Genomic DNA, 23,569 nt, shown 5'->3' with positions numbered 1-23,569 from the left:
TCACAATATAGGTGACACCGCTTTCAGCCTTCAATTTCAAAAGTTGAATGAAGCATTCGCCATCTCTATCAACATGTTTAGAGCAAGGAAAAAAGAAGAAAACGTCATACATACCTTAGCCCTGTAAGAATGAGAGCCACCTTGGAAGTTGATGACACCATAAGCATCAGTAGAGGTCTGTTCTGTGTGTTTTTCCACTGACCACTCTTCTATTTCCTGATGGCAGTTTTCACCCAGCTTCACATCGGAGTATTTCATCGCCAGACTTGCAGTGAAACACGCATGTTGTCTGACCAAGCGGCCGCAGCAGCACCTGCACCATACCAGTTAGAATACCTGAGTAAATACTGTCATCAGAAGACAAGAGAACTTTGTTTCTCTGTAGCAGAGACACGTCAGATTTAGAAAGCAAAAATAATAAATATTATATATAAATATTTATAGCAAGAACTAATTACAATACTTAATTATTATGCAAAATATTGAAGCTCACTGAGATAAGTTAGAGGCCAGAAGAAACTGAGTACTCATGACATGGAAAATTAATTCTTTGACGCCAAACAATTTATATAACATTTATAAATCTACGTATTGCAGACAGTCCTTTATTCATTAGCTGTATTTATTTTATATCTAACCTTTCACCAACTTGTCATTTGCAATATTGATCACAAGTTTTTAAAACCCTCTTATGAAAGCGTTTGTTTAGTGGAAAAAAATATTCACAAATAATGTAATTACAAAGAACTCTTACCTGACAAGTTGCTGACAAATCTGACATCCTGGAAGGCATCTATAAGAAATATTTAAATATATGAGTAAACTTCAGTTTTAAGGTGAAGGGGGACACACCCCACTCACACCACTTAGTGTGCTTACAGAGAGATCACTGAACAAAAGAGATCTTCAGTAAATGGAAAAAACGCTGCCCAAGTTTACCAGTTTATAACACGGTAACTTCACAGAATCCCAGAATGTCAGGGGTTGAAAGGGCCCTGGAAAGCTCATCCAGTGCAATCCCCCCATGGAGCAGGAACACCCAGATGAGGTTACACAGGAAGGTGTCCAGGCGGGTTGGAATGTCTGCACAGAAGGAGACTCCACAACCCCCTGGGCAGCCTGGGCCAGGCTCTGCCACCCTCACCAGGAAGAAGGTTCTTAAATTTAAGTGGAACCTCTTGTGTTCCAGTTTGAACCCATTACCCCTTGTCCTGTCACCGGTTGTCACCGAGAAGAGCCTGGCTCCATCCTCCTGACACTCACCCTTTATATATCTGTAAACATTAATGAGTCCCCCCTCAGTCTCCTCTTGTCCAGCTCCAGAGCCCCAGCTCCCTCAGCCTTTCCTCACACGGGAGATGCTCCACTCCCTTCAGCATCTTTGTTGCCCTGCGCTGGACTCTCTCCAGCAGTTCCCTGTCCTGCTGGAACTGAGGGGCCACAACTGGACACAATATTCCAGGTGTGGTCTCCCCAGGGCAGAGCAGAGGGGCAGGAGAACCTCTCTGACCTACTGACCACCCCCTTCTAACCCACCCCAGGTACCATTGGCTTCCTGGCCACAAGGGCCCAGTGCTGGCTCATGGTCACCCTGCTGTCCCCAGGACCCCCAGGTCCCTTTCCCCTACACTGCTCTCTAATAGCTCATTCCCCAACTTGCCTGTCTTTATTTTACATGACTGTAGTATACCTGGCAGGTAAAAACACATACACATGCAAAAGCTCCAGTCCTGAGACTGCACACAGGTTTTCAGGCTTTGAACCATCCATATCCAAAGCCCAGGAATATTTCAGAATTACCTGCCGTACCCAAATGGAAACATTTTGCTAGAGGCCGAGATGTCAGTTACGGACAGACATTTTCTCAGACTCATTTGCACCTGTGCTATGAATGTATCGTTCCAATATCTACCCAAGCTGAACCACACACGTGGGAAGGTGATTGGATAACTTCTGGGTTGCATGTACAGAAAAATATATATTTGAACAAACCTTGTAGAGTAATGTCTTTACATAGAGTTTATTATATAAAAAGAATCCCTCACTTTATCCTCTTCCGTCTTAAACATTTTCTGTGTTTTCCTGCTAACAGCTTTCTTAACATTTAAAATCAGCATAGCAGATACATTTTCACCAGTTTTCCATAATTCTCATAAGTAGCTGTTAACCAATTATGGACAAAATCTGATGGGAAAGTTGTGAACTCCACTGTGCGTTACAAATGGGTTAAACTAAAAGGGCAAGTGTTGAAGATCATTTTGTTCCTCGTGAAATGCTCTGGAAATTTTAACAGCTTCCTAATTACTTTGTTTGCATTTGCAAATTTTCCATGTGCTACAATCACGGCTATAAATTCTAAAAGCTTCTCGTGTCACATGGTTTTGAAGAATGTGGTGAATTATTTACAATAACCTAAAAATTCGAACGGCATTTACTTTGTTCTTTTTCTGCCTAAACCCAAAGTTCTTAAAAGAAAAATAAGACTCTCCCCCAATAGAACAAAATAGATTTATAACGTCTCTTCCATGGAAAAGACTGCAATAGGAGTTTTCTAAGTTCAGAACAAAAGGTTTCTCAGCTGCTCTCAAGTATTGGGCGCTAAAAAAGAGAAAGCTGATCTGAAATCCATAATGACAACATTTTGGGGAGACAAAACTGCCTTAAACCACCAATTCAGAATCTATTTCCAATTTGACTGTATTGAATCTGAGACATGGATGTCACGCACATCAATTTCAGCCATTGTAGGAACTCAGATTATACCTATAACGTTTAGTGAAGGTGAACTCTACCAATTAGATAGGTTAGAGATATCACTACGTTACTTGATTTCACACCTCTAATTCAGCGTAAGGTAAAAGCAGCGCGGGAGAGAAGCAAAATGTTCTTCACTAGTTTCAGTTTAATTCTAAAGAACAGCAATGAGTTCTTGCATCATTTCTTATTTACCTGTGTGGGTCTTTTGAACTTGGTATAATATACACGCACTCCCTCTTGGTGAAAGTATTTTCTATCCAGGATTTCTGGGACTGCAAAACAACAAGTGTAACAGTATTATAAAACACAAATCATACAACTTGGCAATTAAAAGTGATTTTTCAGAAAGCAAGAATTAGAACACGAAGGGGTTTTTTATTTAAAGACAAAAGCAAGTACTTTTTAACATAAAGACGTTAAATTCTCTTTTAATGTTTTGCTGTCTCCGAAAAACTAACAAAACCATATGACTCTAAAAGCCTCTCGCACTGCCTAGAAGTTGAGATATCAGAATCATTGCTACTTATTTTATACACAAATTCCTTAAAATCCAAAGTAAAATATTTTCAAAGCTAACAAATAGCAAAACTTTGCAATGTGCAAGTAAAGATGTACCAAAAAACCTCCAACTTTTCCAAAATATATTACTAAGTAAAAAAAAAAAAGTCAACATTTTTTAAAGTGCACTACTCTGAGATAACAGTAATTTCATCTATTTACCTCTTCAATAAAGTAAAATTTTCATCCTGAAATTGCGGGTAAACTTCTAACACCACTGGCAATCTTTTCCAGTAGCAACAAATGCCATTAGCATCTCTAGCTCTGCTTTAAGCTTAAGCTGGAAATGTGTTCCAAAACACAAAATTAAGCATGTTCATGCCTTCAAGTGTTGACCTATTCTAATAGCTGGACTTCAGTTCCTTAAGCAACCCTGTAACATTATCTTACACGATAATCTCAGGATTACATGCTAACCAGTATGCCTAACGCCCAAGGTGTACGTCATGTTTCAGCAATACATTGGGAAAGGAACTCAGACATGATTTTTAGTTATTAAAAACAAGAAAAAGATATTGAAATGCCAATTTGTTCCTTATGCAATATTGCTTTAAATCCTTGTAGAGATGATATTCAAATTTCTTCATTGCTAACACATGCCCTGTTCTACATTTACATTTTACCTCTAGAAAAATTTGAGAAATTTCGTACTTATTCTGTTTTACAATTAGGCGGGGGAAAGCCTGATGTATATTATTCACAGCTATCTAAATACAGGTCTGCAGACACTATGAATGAACTAACTTTTTTTTCCCCCCAGATCTGTTATAACAGAAGATTCAGTAAAGATAGATGGGTTTTCACTCACTTGTCATTTCAAGATAAGTTTAAGATAATACAGAGAAATTAGTACAAGTAAGAATGTACCAGCCCGTTTCAATATAGGTCCCTTGGAAAACTGCTCCTCAGCTGCCCACCCTCTTTCAGAACATTTCCCAGCCTCAGCAGATCTTTCCCACATTATTTATTCATCATCATCTGCTTCCAATATTTTGTTTTAGCAAACTTTGACTATGAATCTGTCAAGACGGCAACGAACGGCAGCTCCGGTTTGTGTCTTTGCGTTCAGAGGCCAGCGCTCTCTTCCAGAGAAACTTGATATATGTGCATATGTAGATTAAGATATGCACGCTCTTATTATCTGTAAAAATACACATATATTAATAGTAGGTAGCCCAAAATTTTATCTTCCTCCTCTCACAGTATTGTTAATACTACTAAGTCTTAGCCTTTCTGACATGAAGCCAGTTCGGGAAGCTGCTTTCTGCTCAGCAGCGTCCCCACTGTTGCATGGGTATGTATTTTTGTACTCCACTGCTTAAAACTGAGGGCTTGTATAAATCATTACTTTAACATCACAGTAGTTTAAGTTTATACGTGAACTCTGCAGATCCTCCAAAACACGAAAAGATAAAGAAGAGTAATTTAATACTTTGGTGTTGTAGTCAGCTGGCTAAAACCACCCCCTGAAGCAAGTGACCACAGGCACAATGCGCTACATACTGAAATCTGAATCATGACAATTATGGTTTTATTATGAAGTGGTGATCAAAGCTGGGGACAAGGGACACCATTTTCATAATAAACAGTTCCGAGAAGTTAATATAAAACATTGTAATTCTTATCTTAAGGAATGCACAGTCTTAACCACTCATCAAGGATTCCCTCTGTTCTTCAGTACCGAGAGCATTTGCAGCAGAGCTTGGGTACCTCTTGGCTATTTACGTGGAGAAGGTTCTACAATGTTATTAAAACACACTTGGAACTTCTCATTTTGTAAAATGAGACTTTACAGACGCACTACTGTACACTGATTAATCTTTATCGCAAGAGATTTCATACAGAACCTGCTAATTACAGAGTCTGTGTTCAGGTGAGGAGAGGAGAAAGGGGGGAAGTAAAGCAAAAAGAGAACAGAGTCAGTGAGCACCAATTCCCATAAACAGGTAAACATCAAATTAAAAATGTAGGAAAAACTGACACAGAGTACAGCTGTCCCAGAGTAAGAACTATTATTACATAATGTTCCTGTGGTGACCAGAAAAAGGAAGAGGATGTGAGGACACCGTTAAGATAAATTAGTTGCCGCAATTACCCGCAAGAAATACTTGCTTATCAGCTAAAGATTAAGTTAAAACAGGAGATCATTCAGTAGTCAAAAATCAATATGCAAGTTATTAGACTGTTTTTAAAAAAAAAGCCTACTCTTACTAAAGGTTTTTAATCATCTCTGGTGCAACTTGTGCTCATCGCAGTGATCTGTTTTGCAGGTGTACTTTGGAACGGGGACCTTACATGATGGTTAGAGACAACGTGGGGCAGGACATCTCAATACAGAGCTCTGGAGTGCTGCTATTCAAGAAAAATGACACAAAAAGGGGGGGAAAAGGTACTATGAACCTGCCTCAAAAACATATGGTCCGATTTTTGTAAAAAGCGCAAGTAACATCAACATATAATGAGTTCCTTTTAAAATATTTACTCTCTTTTCTTTCAAACTTGCATGCTTCGGAAAAGAAATTAGCGTTCCAGATTTTCTCCAACGCATTTCAACTCTCTCACGCTAAGTCAAACTTAAGACTTACAAGAAAAACGTTAATACAATTAATATTACTCCAGAACTGCGTTGATTGTCTTTTTCCTATAGGTGAGATCTATGAAAATCTCATCATGTTAGGACCGCTCAGGAGTCAATGTTGGCAGGATCTCATCAACACACTAAACCCCCTCAATTTGTACTTTTTCAAAGCTGTGCTATAGTAACTCCTGGTCCCGAAGTGGCCAACAAGGCTTTTGCTCAGTCTCCGAGCTGTTGGGCAAGATCCCTCACTCGGGTTGCACCGATACCTGAGCAGACAAAGTTCACTGTGTCTTTCAGCACTTCCGAAACAACTTCAATAAACAAAAAGCACCCAGATTCAATTCAAGAAGCTGGAAGAGATATATTCATCCTGGGATCATGATTAAAGAAAATATTTCAAACTATTTCCAAGAAATAAGTCCTTTCATAAGTTTCACAAGTGCTAAAATAATTCTAATTGCTATTTGAAGCAAAATTTACACAAGTATTTCCTCAACTTCAAACTTAAGAGAATATGCCCAACTACAGTACTTCCAACTTCTGGAAGTATCTAAGCGCCAAAATAATCCCACAACAGGTGGAAGTTTTACCATAGCCGTTTCATTATTAGTTATTTTTGATTCAGCAATAGCATCAGCACTCAATTAATATCAATACTAAAAAATATGTAAGTGTACCTGCTTAAGATGTAAGGAATTAGTTATCTTTACTGAAATTCATGATGGATATTTCCTTGCAGAATGAAACTTTTAGCACAAAGTTAACTATAATTTAAGGTTTTGCATGTAGCAGGTTAAAAAATGAAAATAAGCAAAGTAAAGTATAAGATCAGGCCTGAGAAAAAAAACCCACAACTCACACAAATGTTTATAAAGAGCCTCTTATTCAACATATTAAAATAATAAGAGGACTAAGTTCTAGCAGGGCAGCAATTGATGAACGACAGTACAATATAGCCTTACAAACTATGCTGAAATTCTCCAAATTTATCCAGGTTTGGTCTGAATTATTTTCTGTAGGGAAAGTAAGCTTTCCCATTTGGCAAAACCTCAAAATAACTTGCATGACTTCCAATTAACACAAATGCAGCAGGTATAAATACACTATACAGCTGGCAGTCATGAACTTGTTGGTGTACAAAAGGATCCCAGTTTATTCCCCCTATTCATTTGTAGTTCTGTATACTGTTGGAGGCTCATAAATTATAGAATATTTGTTACAAAACTAGATCATAGACCCCAGTTTCAAATTTAGAAGTCATATCACTTGCTACAGCGTCTCATATTTCAGCTTTCAAATCTTTGCTTACACTATATGGCAGTTCAACATGTGCAATAGTTTTTAAAGGAAACGATCTTCCAATTTTATTTGTTCTTTATTTAAAAATAAATAGACTATAATATTTCCCTAGGACCCCTGGTTTTCCAGAAAGGTGAGGTTTCCATTTTAGCAAAAGAAAATACACAGAGTTTCAGGAAGCCTGAAAACAAGAAGATCCAGTGGAAAGCGCAGCAGGAATCTTCACGCTAGCGCTGCCGGGGAGCAGCCCTATACATCTAGGTCACAACCAACAAGATACATTTCAAAACATTTCTAAGAGACATTCTGTACCGAGAACATCCTTTAGCTTGTCTATTCAAGGAAATGTCTGCTGACATGTCACTGCTTCTTATATAACCATACATACAGCACACAGTCTTTTCCTGATTTACAAAAGGATCTCTTATCTAGAAGCCGACGCCAGCAGCCGAACACGTGCTGCCCCATGGGACTGAGCTGTGATCCCTGCCCAGCTAAACCCGAACCAGCCCCGGGCTCCAGCACCTACAGCCGAAAGGCAGAAATTCCAAACAAACCTTCATCTTGCTGCTTTTATACTCAGTATGTTGAATAAAACCAAACCAAGCCAAACAACCAGGATGAATAGGCTATCCAGTTAAGTTAATGTGTATCAAGTAGTTCAGAATTCACAAAACTTGCTGTGGGAAGAGGTGCCATAAATAAAAAGCACGGTAGCTCTCACTGCAGTAAGAACCGTGCTCCACTAAGAACTTGTTCTTAGTGCAAATTAACTGAATGATGCTGAAAATGTGCATCCCAGGATGATGCCAAGTAATGAAGCCATCGTGTATGGGGGGGAGAGCTATCAGAAAGACAGTTACACTTACATTTTCAAAGAAAAGACCTAAAATTTTGTATTAAGAATGCTAGCAGAGCACAGCTCTGTTCCTCTATGCACCATTTGTTATTTGAGGAATGTCTTCAGAACTTCAGCTAACATTAAGTAAATAAGCAGATGAGAGGAGAAAATAAAAAGGTAGGCAGTTTGATGCTATATATTTGCTAACGTTTGTTTTCAACTCTTGGCTCCAGCAAACCCCAGACATTTAATTTACTTGCTTTCCTTGCAATTTAAAATTACATACCTCTATAATTGCTGTTTGGGGTGGTTTGTTTTGGGTTTTTTTTTAAAGAAGTAGGGGAGAGAAAACAAAGCATTTAACCAGCTAGTATTACAGACTGTATTTAAAAAACTCTCTGCTGCAGAATAACAGCGCTGTCTGTCCAGAGAATATGCAACATATACAGAAAGCTGACCGAGTTTGTTCCTGAATCAATACATAGGTCAACCTCAGAAATTTTTTAAGTAACTTCTATAGAAAGTATGAATGTGCACAACACTAGAAAGACAAAAAGGCCCAAATATTATCACAACGATATTTATACAGAGTGCTTTAATGTCTCCCTGTGAAGTATGTCACTCTAAATGAGAAAGATCGTTCATTAATCTCAAATTGTTGTTTCATCTACTACAAACGAATTTTTTTGCAAGGACTTTTTACCTGCAGTCCACATCAAGATTATTTTATTGCTATTCTGAAACAACCACCAGCCTCATCGACAAGAAAAGGTTGTTTCATGTATTTTTTCCCAAACTCACTGGAGCACCTGTTGTCACAGAACCCAACCGGCCCAGACTGAGCGACCCATCACGCACCAAAGGTGTCTCTGCTATGTTGAAGATCCTGTTCTGAGCAGAACGGGTCACCTGGCTTCGCTTGACATGAAACCAAACAGCCCTACTTTTCTGGGTCGAAAGACTCGAAGTGAAAGTATTGCTACAGTCCTGAAAATACAACAACAACAACAAAATATTTTCAGTAAAAACTGTTGAGGAAACAGGGAAGGAAAAAGGGCAGTGAGATAAAGTCTTCTGTGAATTCTCCTGCCCACCGTATTCAGAAGCAGACCTCAAATGAGGCAGCGAGCAAAGATAGGAATCTTCATATCAATGGCTCCCTTAGTTCAAAAAAACCTTCAACAATCCTATTCTTTACAAAACAGTTAAGGCGATTTGCTCTGAACAGTTTTAACAGCAATCCAGGTCTCTAACAGAGTAGTTATTGTTTCATCAAGTTCTTCTCTGACATAACAGTCGCCGCCGAACTCACCAAATCCACACGCAGTTCTGGATGCAAAGAACACTTGGGATTTGTCAAAAGGGGTTTTTACAACAGCTCTCTCAAACACAACGAAGATTATTCCAATGTGCTATTTGGAGAATGCGCTGCTTCTGTGGGATTTTTTTTGTTGCTTCATTGAATTCAGAAGACCATTAATTCATATATGGAATGTAACATTCTGAAGTCATTATTTTTAATCTTGATGCAGCAGAATAAAATCCACAGGCCTAATATTTTGGGGACATTTTTATTACATTCAGACTCCATCCACTTTACGCACATTAAAGTTTTCTTCTAACTGCAATCCAGGTCTTTCAGTGGGAAATTCAGAGCAAACGCAGCATATTTTTCAATACATTTTTCAAAACTGCTGGTTCAACAGCCACGAGAAGGTACACGCTGTTCTGCACTTAGACCAGTCATAAAATTATTCCTCATTTTTAGAAAGTACTAAATCTTAAAATGCACACACCATCTGTACAAGGTATTTAATACATATATATGTGTGTGTGTGTGTTTCACAACTGATGCTACAGTATGAGAGATCTCAGCTCACACTGGAGTAAACCATTAGTTGATTTCAGAAGACATGCGCACACTGGTGTCATTCCAAAATGGTTTTCTCTCAGCTGAAATAACAAACACTTTCAGAGTTAAATGTCCAATTAACAGATACAGTAATTACATAAACTTGCCCAAACCAGAGACCCTATCAGACTGCGTCAGCACAGCAGATGGCACGCTGCTCCTGAACATGCCTTCCGAAAAGCAGAGGAGCCTATTCTGGGGCAGGGAGGGAATGTATTTTGCTTTTTATTTCCCAATTTTCATCAAGAGAATTTGGAATATCGGTAGGAAAAAGAAAATACAGAAGAAAGTAAGCTAATTTCCCTGCTATAAACCGGAGTAAATTACTTTCTGCACAGTTTACATTTGCAATCCTTCCAACTCATGAAATACCAAGCTAAAAAATTTTAGCCCTTCTAAAAAAATCTATAAATGACTTTCTATGAGCTCCCAGACCAATCACATTTCTATGTATTGCATAAAGTATTTCAAAACATATACCAAAGCTGTGATCTAGAAGGAACAAACCAGGAATTAGCCCACTGAGTTTTCAAAGGAGATTAAAATAATTCTTTACCCCCTATTATTACAACTACGGATGAAAGAATAAAAAGGGAGCATGTGGTAATAACTGCAAGGAAAATATAGCTGCAGCTCTTCAGACAGCGTTTTTAACTCTAACTCCCGCTTTGTTCAAGTGAGGTTCCAAAAAATGACATAGGAATGTTTTCAAACCTGTCATACAGTGCCTGCTTCTTTCTGACAAGGTCCCTTGTTCAAAATCCACTTTTAATTACGTCCACTCACCAATACAAACCAATCCCGAATCTCTTACATTTTTAAACACAGCCTACTTTTCCTTCCTTATCTACAGCGATACAACGGTACAGCCCCCTCTTCACCTCTCACCACCCCAGATTTAGCTGCAGCCCGCAGCCGTTCCAGTCGCACCGTTGATGCAACTGCCAGCCTACACACTCCTACATTTAAGAGCAGCAGGAAGGTAGAGTCTGCATCCCTACTCACCAACATGCAACAGAAACGATGCTGAGCCTTTGTAAGTGGGTCAAATGATTTCTCTGGGTACCGAGGATGGGCACCCCCCCGACCCTTTCCGCAGAGACCGACGAGACGTGCCGTGCACGGCTGCTAAAACCTCTGCGCCCCCTTGCTCACCAGATTTACTCCATGAGAAAGAATCGTTTTGGTTCGTACCCCTGGTTTTGGCAAGCGCTGCGCTTACCTCGCACGTGCCAGGCTTATCTTGCACGTGCCACACAGGCTGTATGAACAGACAACCCTATAAACACCAGATTTATTTTTGGAAGGAATGAGGCTTGGGGCACGCTATCAGAGGTAAAACAATTCGCTCAGCCCGGATTTGTTGGCTGTACTCCCCAAGAACTTCTGCTCCCTTCTTCATCGCATTGAGAATACAAACCAGAGACGTGAGAAATGAGCTAGTGGTGGCCACCTCTGGAAATACAGCAGTAGGAAAGTGCTCCTGCCACCAGCCAAGTAATTAATCCTACCTTCAATTTGTTTCCGATTTATTCCCAGATGAAAAAAGCTCAGCTCTGGCAGCTGCTATTCATCGACAGCATACAGGCTGCACGTTCACTTCACCTAGTACAAAGGGCATATTTCAGCTTTACCTGCGCTGCAGATTGAAAGAAGATCCTCCCTTTCTGGTTCATGAAGTGCATGAACATCTGATTAATGCATTATGTGCGGGAGCACATAACAACTACAAAAGCAAGCTGAAAGGGTGGATGTTGTTGGTCTTGCTCTACCACTTTCTTAGCCTGTTCCATTCACAGATCTGATTTATTTTTAATGTTGTACAAAGAAAGGTACTTCTCTCATTGCAGTGAAGATTTTGGTGGCTGCTGACCTAAGTAGGCTATTATTAAATCACTAGAGCAATGGAAACCTGTTATCACTAAGGGATTTTTGACATAGCTAGCCTCAGATGACCCTTTGAATATCTAAAACCAAACAAACAACCAGGAAGCATTATGCTTTAATTTAAACTATCAATTATATTTCTCTGATTAGCATGGTTGAAAGTGAAGATCAAGAGAACGCACAAGTGGGCATATCAAATAAGTGACTACATCAGACCACTGCGAAGGATGATGAAATGTCACATAGCCTATCTTTGGACACAGTATTATCTGGGAAAAACAATTTATTTTTGTAATCAAAACTACTAACATTAGGAAGGATGCCCACCAGCGGACACATTACCAAAGAACCACATGAAACAGATTTGGAATTTTATTCACTTTAAGAGTGAGCACCGTAAAAAAACCCCACTTTGTATAAGTTACCCAAGTCATCCCAGAGCAGAATATTGATATCAGCCTGGTTCCAGGCTTGTATTAAAATATCAGCATTGGGCCCAATGTGTGAAGGAGACACAAGTTAGTCAAACACCCTGAGGTGCCTGCACTTCCTCGGTAAGGGGAATACATGCATTAGTCATGGACGGGACCATGGAGGTGTGATGGGCTACGTTGCCTCAGCTCCTGTTCTCTGCGTTCTCCTGCCTGCACACACGTGCACACTACGCACTATTGCTCACTATGGTAAGGGAAGTGAACATTTTGGTCAACTCTCTACAGTGACCAGAGGCCTTAGGAGATCAGAATATGATGGAGAAAGTAGGATGGGCCAGGAGAAAAGCAAGCCAAGCCAAGAATTTGCTATAGTATAGTTCACCTACTGCAGAATTACAAATACTTAGGTATTTTTAAAATCAGCTGACTAGCAAAGAGCTGCTGGATGCAGTTCCATTTTCCTTGTCTGTCAAGACAGAAGAGGCTCGGTCCGCAGCTGCTCAGGAGCCCGTGCTGCCCACAGCTCTCGTCACGGGCACAAGAACCCTGACAGCGTTCTAGAGACGTCCAGCTACCTCAACGCTTATCGGAAGTTCCCACTAAAACTATTTAAGTGGTTTCTGTTTACTCTAGAAAAGCGCAAAGAAGGAACGTAGCTGGGTTTATTTAGGCAAATTTGAAAGCAGCTAATTACTATCTGAAATAATATTTAAAGTCTATTTAGCACTTTTAAAAATTAACAACCTCTCCTTTTGAAGGGAACAGTTGTTTGAGCTACTCTGTCATACCTTGCTGATTTCTCATGAGGCTTGTCTTATATACAAATTCAGCTCTCCATCGCAACCTGGTACTGATTACTGAAATACTCTTTTATATTGCTTTTCCCACTCTTACATCCCTCTTCATGAGTGTTTCTTTTAAGTATCACATCCAGAGCTCCAAAACCTACAGAATGTACTACATTGTGGGAGAGTTTAGTTACTCATTTTATCTCCAAATCCATACTTGGGGTGCTAAAATGTACCATTTTACTGCACCGTTTACTATATACACTACAAAGCTTCCTATCACACCATCTATATAAACTATATAAAGAGATCTGTTCCAAATCATTGGTCACTAACTGAAAGTATAACAAAGCAATACATGTAGTTCCAAAGGATGTGCAATTTGCTGTCTCGATCTTATCTCTTAGTATTTTTACTGCACGGTGATACAGGCATCCTCTGCTTAAGTGGACTGAAGAAACTAGAGTTTTCCAGCTCTCCCACCAAAAGCTGACACAGAACTGCAGGTTACCCAAAGAACCTGCAATACATCTATATTAAATATCACAAGCCTAAATAATGACTCAGAAATTAAATATACAATTTTTAGAAATAAAGAATAAAGTAAATGTTCTTCTGCAGGACGGGGGGAATAACTAATTAAACGTTACTGGGAGATCAGAACACCGCTTGCACTTCATAAATGTCTTCTGTTTATTATAATTTCTTCCAGCATGCTCACTTCCAATAAAATTCATCAATACTGACTGGTATGTGGCACAAAGCCCTGCCTAAGCCATACTGGATTTATACCTCAGGCTCCTCTCTGGCCTACTGGAGGAAAAGAGTCAAGAGAGACTATCATTCTAGAGAAACAAAAGACAACAGTAAGGAGGTGGAGGTCCTGGCAGCAGCAAAGCCAAGATACATAGGGGAAATATTTGCTTTAAGAGACGCGATTCTTCAAATTATACAGTGAGGGTGCAGTCAGACGTGTCAAGCTGAGCAAGTTACTTCCCTGCCCTCCTACCACATCCATCCACCCACAGCTGTGCACAAGCCCTTCGGTGAGTTGACTGAGGCCCCTAAACCAGCACAATATTATTTCCAGGTAGAACGACCACGTAAGCTTTGATGTCAGAATGAACGGATTGAGATGCAAACTGGGCAGAAAGCTCTGGCACAGGAAAGGAACACATGGCCACAATGGGTGGTAATAAGGGAAGCAAGACGTCCCCTTTGGTTGCAGTGAGACACTGGGTTAGCAAAACAGCTGAGCTAATCTAAGCACACTGTCAAAGTACATCAAAATAATCCCAAAGCACACTTACTGGGCATCCAGGAAAAGACTAGAGATCTGTCACACAAAAAGGCATTCTTCTTCAGCACCTGTATCCTGATGTTCAGGAAGGAAAGGAAGCTAAGACAGTACCTCTTTACTTCTCAGAGACCTGCCAATGAAAAAAGAACGTATTGCCTGAGGTCACAGTTTAGGTGAGCAGATACCCTGGGAATACCATCCATTCTCATCTGGCACTGAAGATGTTTTTTCCTAATTCATTGTATAATTAAAACCTAAGTAACTCCTAATATATTAATTACAGAAGATTTTTCTTGTCCTACATGCAAGATCTTTCCATTTGTCAGAAAAACCCAGTAATGACACCCAGGAGGATAGCCAAAAAGACTAACTTTATCTTAGCAGTGTTACTTTTTCTACATCCTCTCTGCTCTGAATCCCCCTCAGTCTTCACTGAGCAAGCCCAGGGACTCACTGCCTAATTAGCTTTTCTGAAGAATCCTCCCCTCTCTGCAAAGCATACCTGTATCCTGCAGACATGCACATGACCAGACAACACTTTTCTACAGCCCCAAAACAGTTTTCTAAAGGCAGAAAAGCTTCAGTCTTGTACATTTTCTGCACCAGTAAGAAAGCACAGCCCAAAGTTTACTGTTTCGTGTTGTTCGGCAAAGTACTATGATTGTATTAGTACCAAATATTTCTCTCATGGTCTACAAAACACCAAGCACAACCAGACTGATGCATTCAAACAATGACTCGTTTGTTAGCAGCCTCATCACTGCAGAACATTCACCTGTAACACTATCTGGCAGCCCAAACCAGGACAAGGATGCTGTTTCCTGCCCTCTTTCCCTATATAAGCAACAGAAAAAGACCACATTGTTTCACTAATGTATTTGAAACAGCTTAACTGTGAAGAGTCCCCAGGTTCTAGGTACAGAGGTAGGATTTACATGTAAAACTGCATGCATACAAACAGTGGTTTTCCCACAAAAACTAAAAAAAGGACTTTTCTGCATAAGACCTTTGTAAAAGAAACCAAGAATAAGACAGGCCAATTGCTTAAGCGGCAAAGGCACAAATCCTCATCAAGAGCATTTCTGAAGTTGGCACAAATTAAAAGGACAAAGGTTAGTTAAGGGGATATTTCTGTTTCTCAATGCCTCTGGCTGCAAAGCCAGCTAAGGCCAGTTTAAAACACTGATGTCAGTCCCAGCCTCCACACCTTTCCTTAGTGCCCCTCGCACAGGCCCAGGTAAGTGCTCGCTGGGCCGCCCCACAGTCCACAGCAAAACCCCGTGAACGTTTTCAGCAGCACAATTAAGGAGTCAATCAATTACAGCTTGTGAAACTGGGAGGAGCGAGCCTCTTCCAACCAGGTGTGCATCCAGAGGCACTGCACCACCAGATGATGCTGAGTTCCTAGAAAGTTGTCTGGGATATTTGTATCGGTGATTCCTCACTCTTTCCCTGGTGCGGGATTACTACCATGAGCAGGAATTCTTTCAGGATCAATCACTCTCAGACTTTTTGGCCAGAAGATCATCCTCAGTCATGTACTCTTCCAATGCCTTCAGCTGACGTTTTATTACATTTGCTGTTTAACAGAATTCTGCAAACTGCAGTTTAGACAATACTGCAGCCAGGGAACACGGCAGAAACTGCTAAGACTTTGACATTTAAAACATCATTAACTGCACCTACTCTTGTAGATTAACTGATTATTATAACTGAAGAGAAAATTGATTAACAGTTCTGTAATCACACAAGTGGTACTTTCAGGCTCCAACCGTGTGTCACTTAAGCACGTACATAATTTAACCTATTCAGGTGACTGCAGTTATACCTGACTAAACATTTGCATGACCGCAGCAGCCACGGAGATGGGTTTTGAAAGGAAGCTGAGCTTTTTCACACCGGATCTAGCCACAAACTACTACACCACATTGAGCTTACTACACAAAGCCAACACACATGCAATTCTAACTATGTTGTACATCGCCATGACTGTCTTTGAACCTGGCCACGCGGCTGCTGTGCTGAGCTCTCTCAGATACACTAGTAGAATGCAGCTCTGCTCTCTCCTACTCCAAAGGATGAGGTTCAGCTTCTTGAGAAAGTTACACAGGAATAGGAGTAGCACTAAAAAGCAAATAAGCAGCACGTTAAGAACATGGAGGAAAAAAAAATCCAGCAATATTTTGTTATGCAAGACAAGTTACCAGCAGTGAATCGTTTGCCAACAGAAATAACTTGATGTGAGGGGTCACACTCATCTTGGTGCAGCTCAGTCCACAAAGACAGACTACAGCATATCTGGTAAAACAAACATTGTCTTACATCTGGTAGCACATATCCAGAAGAGAAAGTCAAGAAAAACATCCTCTGTAAACGAGGATTTGGGTACAAAAGTATTCAAGCATAGTTTCTATGTGCCTACAGCACAATTAGACAAAGGTGGCGATGCAGTGTGGGTTATACTGTGAGGAGGGTACAGAACCTGACCTGCGATGGCACAGCTCCATCCGTGCCTGTGCACAAGGCTGTGAGACTTAAAAATGCTCAGGTAAGTGGGCGATACACAGAGTAACTGAACATTAACATGATGGCACCTCAGAGCAAGCTCCCAAACCAGCTTCACAGTTCGTGTTTGGGGTGCCACAAGCCCATTTTCCTAAGCCTCTGCACATGATCCCACCCTTTCTCACACCAGCACCAGCGTTTATGCAGTCACATGGAGAGCCGATTCAGGGAAAGGACCGACAAAAGAATTAATCCTCAAAAAACAAAACAAAAAAAGGAGGTGATTAAATGTTTATTCAATTCAGATGCCCAAAACAGTGACTGAGCACAGAGGGAAACACAAAGGGATGGTGAAAGGGTGACAGCCAGGGTTTAAATGATTTTAGAAGGGATTACAACCACACCTTCAAGAAGAGATGTGGCAGATTCGGAAGCAGCTAGTAAAGATGCTATGGACCTGAACATCAATCCTGCCCCATATCTGAGATTATTGCCCTACAACACACACATCCACACCTCAAACACTGCAGGTCAGCCTTGGGAACGGTATTGTCAATGAGGTGAGGAACAGTGGAAAGACCTGGACTTCTAAGTAATACTAGTTCTAAAAATGCCCCAAGTCTAGAAATTTTTATGCAATAAGTGCATTTGAAACACAGTATTCTTAGCAGAGCAATCAGAAACTCATTTGCAGAAGGCATAAATGTAAATTTATTTATAAAATTTAAACTTCATACTTAAACATTTTCTCAAACACGCATTTCACAAAAACTGATTATCAATTTGCAGTATTAGGATTAGGAGGAGAAAAACTTTGCACAGACAACCCACTGTCAGCCAGGGCCCTCTTCCAAAATTCCACCCAACGTAAATCAGGGTGCTACGAAGCAAAAACATAGGTTCTGTTGTCTCTTAGCAAAGGTGGCAAGAATCAAGTAGGTAAGATTAAGAAAATAAGTACCTCTTTGGGTACAGGTAAGTGGGAACAGCCACGGAACAAAGGCTGGTATTGAATTGCAATAACCATTGTGTTAAGACTGACTGAGCTGTAACAGACACTTTCCCAGGCTTTGAAGATGACAGAGTTCTATTACAGTGAAAGACTGAATATCTAGATTAAATTAATTTAAAGCTGTAACTGGGAAAGTATTCTCAAGCAGGAATGTGTTAGTGGAGGACACCAAAACATATACTGCAGTGATCACCCAAAAGGTTGTCAGGAAAAAATAAACAATAAAATTCGGCAAAACTGAACATAATAGCCAATTTTAAGAACCTGCAGCTTCTGTTTTTACCAATCTCATTTGATCAGTAGCACACAATTAAAGGCAGAATCCTTACAGCACTGGCAGTGATCCACATCAGCCTTTGGGATCCATGACTAGGAAGCAAAAAGCCCAACCAGGTTACCACAGATCTTGCAAGAGCTCCAACGCTTTCCAGCTTGGAAAGAGGCCTCCCCAGCTCCCCAAACGGCTGCGGTTCAGTTACCAGCACGGAGCCTGGACCCTGATAAGACCCACACATGCATAATTTCCAGTTGCAGACAAACTATACGCGCACAGCTACCTACACTCTTTGAAACTGTGTATCAGCCAGTTGCATGTTCTTTCGCAAAACACATGATGTACATTAAAAACATGAAGCAGCTTGAATTAGAATGAGTTTGTAAGAGTCTTTAGGAAAACAGTTACATTGCTCTTAGTAACATAAATATTAAACAATCCAGAACTTTAAGACAACTTTAGGATTTTTCTTTTGTAAGAACCACAGAAATTCCCAGATTTAAGGTTTAATGCAAGTCTACCACCTGTTACACCTGCATTATGCTCTAGTTAAGGGAAAAAAAATGCCTAACTTTTAAACCAAGTTCAACCTGCTCTATGTACTGTCATTTTGTTACCACACTTTATTCAAACTCCTTGGCAATCAACCCCTACATTTATCTTGCATCCTCATACCATATGTTGTCAAACTATTTTCCACTGTTAAATATCCAAGTCCTTTCCTAAGGCAGCTTTTTGGTACTACCAGCACCACAATCAACAACACAGTTATTTTCCTGCCTGTATTTCCACACAAACTTTTTGCCCAGTTCTTGGGAAGGAAAAAGAAAAGTTCCAGTAAAGGATAACAATGCTATTTATCACAGTTTCTCTCTTGTGTTTAGTGGGTTTTTGTTTTGTCCCTTTTTAAAAAACTATTATTATTTAATTATCCCATCAGAATTTCACTGGCGTTTTCTTCTTGGAAAGAACAGGGAGGTAAGAAATTTCCTCTGCTCACCTAACAGCGATGAGACAATGTGCGTTGTTCCTTCTTCCATGCAAAAATTACAGCAGCTGGGGAGCAGAACAAACTGAAGCTGTACCGTGGTTCTAGCAAACCTGGTAGTTAAAGAAAGCGGCTCACGCCCCTGCTTTGAAGCAGCTCACATCCGCTTGAAATGCTGAAGCAAAATATAGGTGTAAAGAGGGCTGGAAAAAACCTCACTGTTCCTCAAAAAACCACCATTCTCTCCATCAGTGGAATGGCTGTGATGGAGACCGCTCTCCGAAATAGCGCTGCTTGGGTCTGCGGTCCACTCCATCCGCTCCGGGGTCAGGCCACGCTGGTTTAACGAGCGGCTCGACCCAAAGCCACAGGAGCGCTCATGCCCAGCTAATCCCGCGCTGAGCCAGGCCAGGAAGCGAAGCTCGCCAATACAAAGGTTTGGGAGTTTACTTTTTCTGTTCTTTTGTTAGATTAGCTTCCTATCACTCGAAATACAAAAACATCTAAAATTCAAGTAAAAGAAAAGCTAAGCTTAAAGTAACAAAAAATCAGGAACCAAGGATTAGGTAGATAGTTTTCAGTACGAGTTGTACCACAATATATTAACATGACACCATTACCTGTACATTTTCATTATGTGAGCAAAAAAAGATGGGATTAGATCAAATAAAGGACAATAACAAGATTGCTGAGAATACAGTAGAGGAGAAAGAAGGGAACGTGAAGAAAGCACGTAGCGAACTTTGCCCAAGTTTTACCATAGGTCAAGTCAGTTCACTGACTATTTTTTGTAGAAATAAAGAAGCAAACAGACTTTCGTCAGAGGCCACCGCTACTTGTCAGTATCAGAGGTAAGAAGTGACATGATCTTTAATAATCATACAAGTACCTTATCCAAACACACACAGAGTGCGATTATTCAGTAATTCATCTGCTGAAAAGCCAGCTGCCAGAATTCCAACCAGTGAAGCTAGAATGCACCAAGACAGATTCATTCACAATAGAAATGAGAAACACAACTGCAAAGACAGAACTTCAGTTCTGGAAAGCACACGCATTGATTTTACTGTCAGTTTGCCTTTATAAAACTGGGACAAAAAAACAGAACTAATATTGCTTGTTTCAGCAAATTAACACGGCACAGAAATACCGCGGCCAAAGTAGACACAGTTAAAGGAAATGAGGGATTCCAAAAGAAATAAATCTCTGTCTAAAAAAAAATACAAAGATACATTTTTTCAGGTTAAGTATGTTGGCATGAGAAGTATCATCTCATTGTCTTGATTTTTCAAAGCACGAGCCACAATTTCAAAATCCAACCCCAAGTCTTTAAAGCCTGGAACTTCAAATGTGGGCTTGTTTCAAACAACATGCTGGCAGTATCAGAAGTTTAGCACAAGTGTCACTGCTACTATAGCTACATATTGAACTCCTAATTAGGCTAATCTGGGTCTTTCTGGAAAAGAAAATAAAACTTGCTATGCAGGAGCCTGTCAAGCACAGAAATAATACACTATAAAAGCACCTCCCTCCCTTCACACACACTTTTGATGAGTTCTCTTAGAGATTTATGTCCAACATTACTGGTGTAAAATCAACAAACCAACATGGCTAAACCCTACTGTGTCAGCATCAATTACTTAAGTTCAAAACAATAGCGATTTGTTTAGAAAATAGTCATCTGTCATGACCGTCCAGAGGGAGTGAACAGTTACTAGAAATGCACCTCCTGAAAGGACATGAAAGAGAAGCGGGAAGAGTTTGGGTGTCAGTGCAAAGCTTCCAGGAAAGGGAAGCACAGCGAGTGGTAAAGATAACTAGGAGAAAAGGAGAGGAGCTGGACCTGCAGTCTATCACCAGCAAAGCAGAGAAAGCAGGGCTGGTGTGATAAGAGGAAAAGGTAAGGCAGCCAGAGAGAGTTCCAAAGAGCCTCAAGGGACAAGGAAAGAAGTGAAAGTTTAAAACACAATACAGTGCCTCTCTCCAAGATAATTCGGGTGGGGAGGTAGAAGATCTGACAGAGATCTTTGAATGTAAGTGAGATAACTGTTAAATGTAAGGTGATGTTTCAAGGTGCCTTTGTATGACAAGGGAAACTTACCCTTCCACTCCTGAGCTCAAGCAAGCAAAAAAAAATCAAAGTAAAACGTCAGGAAATTAAGGTACAAACAGTCCAAAACCAGCCTAAACAGTTCCACATGCACAAAGGGACTTTTTTCCCCCCACTCTAAATAGCAAAGTCAAGAATGGCCTCATACCAGAAGGTATGAAGGATGATCTAGCAGACACTTATCTCACCCACACAGATACATTAGAAATAAAAAAGAGACTGAACTCCCAGAATTGCCACACTGAACAACTCACTCTTTAGAATAGTTTCTGATTTAACATTGGACGCTCTCCAGCAATTCTTCAAAATTGCTAAATAGCCATGGAGCAGCAGGGAAATTTTTAGCAAAGTGAACTTGCATAAAATGTCCTATATTCAACTCAGGCAAAACACCTGTTCAACAATGGTTTCAAAATAAACATACATGGTAAGTACAAAGCATCGCAAACACGTCACATTGCCAGAAGAACTGCTGAGCCGCAATCAGTTAATAAACCTATAACGCTTAAAACCAATCCGTACATTTCTAGGCTATGTCAGCACCAACAAAACACCAGAACTAAACTAAAAATAGAAAACCAACCACCAACACAACACTTCCGTTGGGAGAAGCAAGTACCACGCGAGTGGGAGATGCCAAGCACTCTTACAAGTCAGAAGAGAAGGTTGCACTTTCAGCTTCTACCCAGAAGAGTGCTGGATCTGCAGATTCTAGAAAAAGACAGCCCACATTTCCACACAGTTCACAGATACAGTCAAAAGCGGAATATTCATGGGTATGAATCCCTGTGGTTTTGAACAATATACTGTGAAATAAGACACTCTTATTGAAAATGAAATAAAGCACCTGACTAGATATTCAAGCAGAACTGTTTAGCCTGTAGAAATCCACAGATGTACACGCCACACTCAGATTTTCAAAGTTATTTGAAAGCACTTGATGTCACAGCTCATTCTGTAAGCATCAGGAATTATCTTATAGGGACAAAGAACCGATTAGCAGCCAGAAGAAAGAGCTGGAATTAAAACTCTGTTTTCTTTGTAGAAGCTCATTCACCTCTTTGTAAAGGCTTATGTGCTCCCTTGTATAAGGCAACATGTGTAAAAACGAAATCAGTAGAAAAATTAGAAGGGAAGCACAGCTGAACCACAGAGAACTAAACAGTCCACCGTATAAATTTGGGATCTAGACAAATCCACAAAGATTACGGCAGCGCTCAGGGCGCACGGAAGGAAAGGTCACGCTTCCCGCGCCGGACCGGCTGCGCGGAGCGCTGCGCCAGGGGTGCGAAGGGCGGCGGCCGCCCCTCGGCGGGCCGGGGCAGCAGGGCGGCGCTGGCTGCTCCCCGGGCACCCCGCGAGGAGGCTCCAGGACCGCGGGCGGCGGGCGCCTGGCCCCAGCGGCTCGGCTGAGCGCCTGCCGGCAGCCCCGGCGGGGCCGTGCGCGGGCGGGCGCTGAGGGGGCGGCGGGGCCGGGGCACCGCGCGGACGGGCCTGAGGCGCCCGCGCCTCCCCTTCCGGCCCGAGGTGACAGCCCGCGGGTCCCTCCTCCCGCCGCCGGCGCAGCCCGGACGGGGCGGGCAGGGAACAACCGCCGCGGCCCCTCGTGCCCGGGCTCGCCTCCCGCCGCGGCGGTCAGGGTGGCCGCGGCAGGCGGGACCCCGAGCAGGCGGCTGGGACGGGTCTGACCCGGCGGCCAGCGCCCCCGTCCCTGCCGCGCTTCCCGCGCCCCAGCGGGGCGAGCCCGGCGCCGCCGCCGCCCTCACCATTCCTCACCATTCTCCTCAGGGCCGGGCTGGGTCTCGGCGCCGACTCTGGCTCTCCTCGCGCCGGGCAGCTCCTGCTCGTGGTTCGGCGTCGGCGGTGGCGGGGCCTGTCTCCATCTATCGGGGCTGAGCTCGGCAGCAGCGGAGGGCTGGGTGGGGAGAAGCCGGGCGAGGACAACGCTCCGGGGGCGAAGGGAAGAGCGGGGCGAGGAGAACGGCGCTGGCTCGACTCCGCACCGGGACCCAGCGCTGGCAGCGGCCTCAGCCCGGCGGCTCTTTCTCATAATTGTGCGACTCGGCCGGCGGAAAGCTGCGGCGCTGCCGCGTCAGCGCGCACCGCCCCCGGGAGGAGGGGGACGCCGGGGCGGCGCTGCTCGCCCGCCCGCCCCGGCACCGCGTGTCGCGCCGCTGCCGCCTCGGGGCGCGGGCGGGGGGCTCGGGCTCTCCACACGAGACGGGGAGAGCGGGAACCCCGGGGAGGGCCCCGAAGTATCCTGACAAAGCGGAAACGGCTACCCGGGGGCAGGCGGCTGTGCCCCCCGTGTGCTGTTGGTGAA

At 42.0% G+C, this 23,569-nt stretch overlaps 1 protein-coding gene across 2 annotated transcripts in view; it reads right to left on the bottom strand.

Annotated features, from left to right (window-relative positions):
- The window catches only part of TRPM7 (transient receptor potential cation channel subfamily M member 7), a 54,281-nt gene extending 30,962 nt beyond the window's left edge, over nucleotides 1–23,319 (bottom strand). For both annotated transcript variants that reach the window (XM_065075857.1, XM_065075858.1), the window contains exons 1-4: nucleotides 23,023–23,319; nucleotides 2,950–3,029; nucleotides 755–793; nucleotides 115–313 (exon numbers count right to left, since the gene is read on the bottom strand). In XM_065075857.1, the coding sequence (XP_064931929.1) occupies nucleotides 115–313; nucleotides 755–793; nucleotides 2,950–3,029; nucleotides 23,023–23,025 (321 nt within the window). In that variant the 5' untranslated portion in view covers nucleotides 23,026–23,319. The remainder of the gene's footprint in view (nucleotides 1–114; nucleotides 314–754; nucleotides 794–2,949; nucleotides 3,030–23,022) is intronic.
- Between the last annotated feature and the right edge of the window lie 250 nt (nucleotides 23,320–23,569).

This window comes from Columba livia, chromosome 11 (genome assembly GCF_036013475.1).
Source record: "Columba livia isolate bColLiv1 breed racing homer chromosome 11, bColLiv1.pat.W.v2, whole genome shotgun sequence".
Taxonomy (NCBI): Eukaryota; Metazoa; Chordata; class Aves; order Columbiformes; family Columbidae; genus Columba; species Columba livia.
This window is presented reverse-complemented; position numbering and strand designations above follow the sequence as displayed.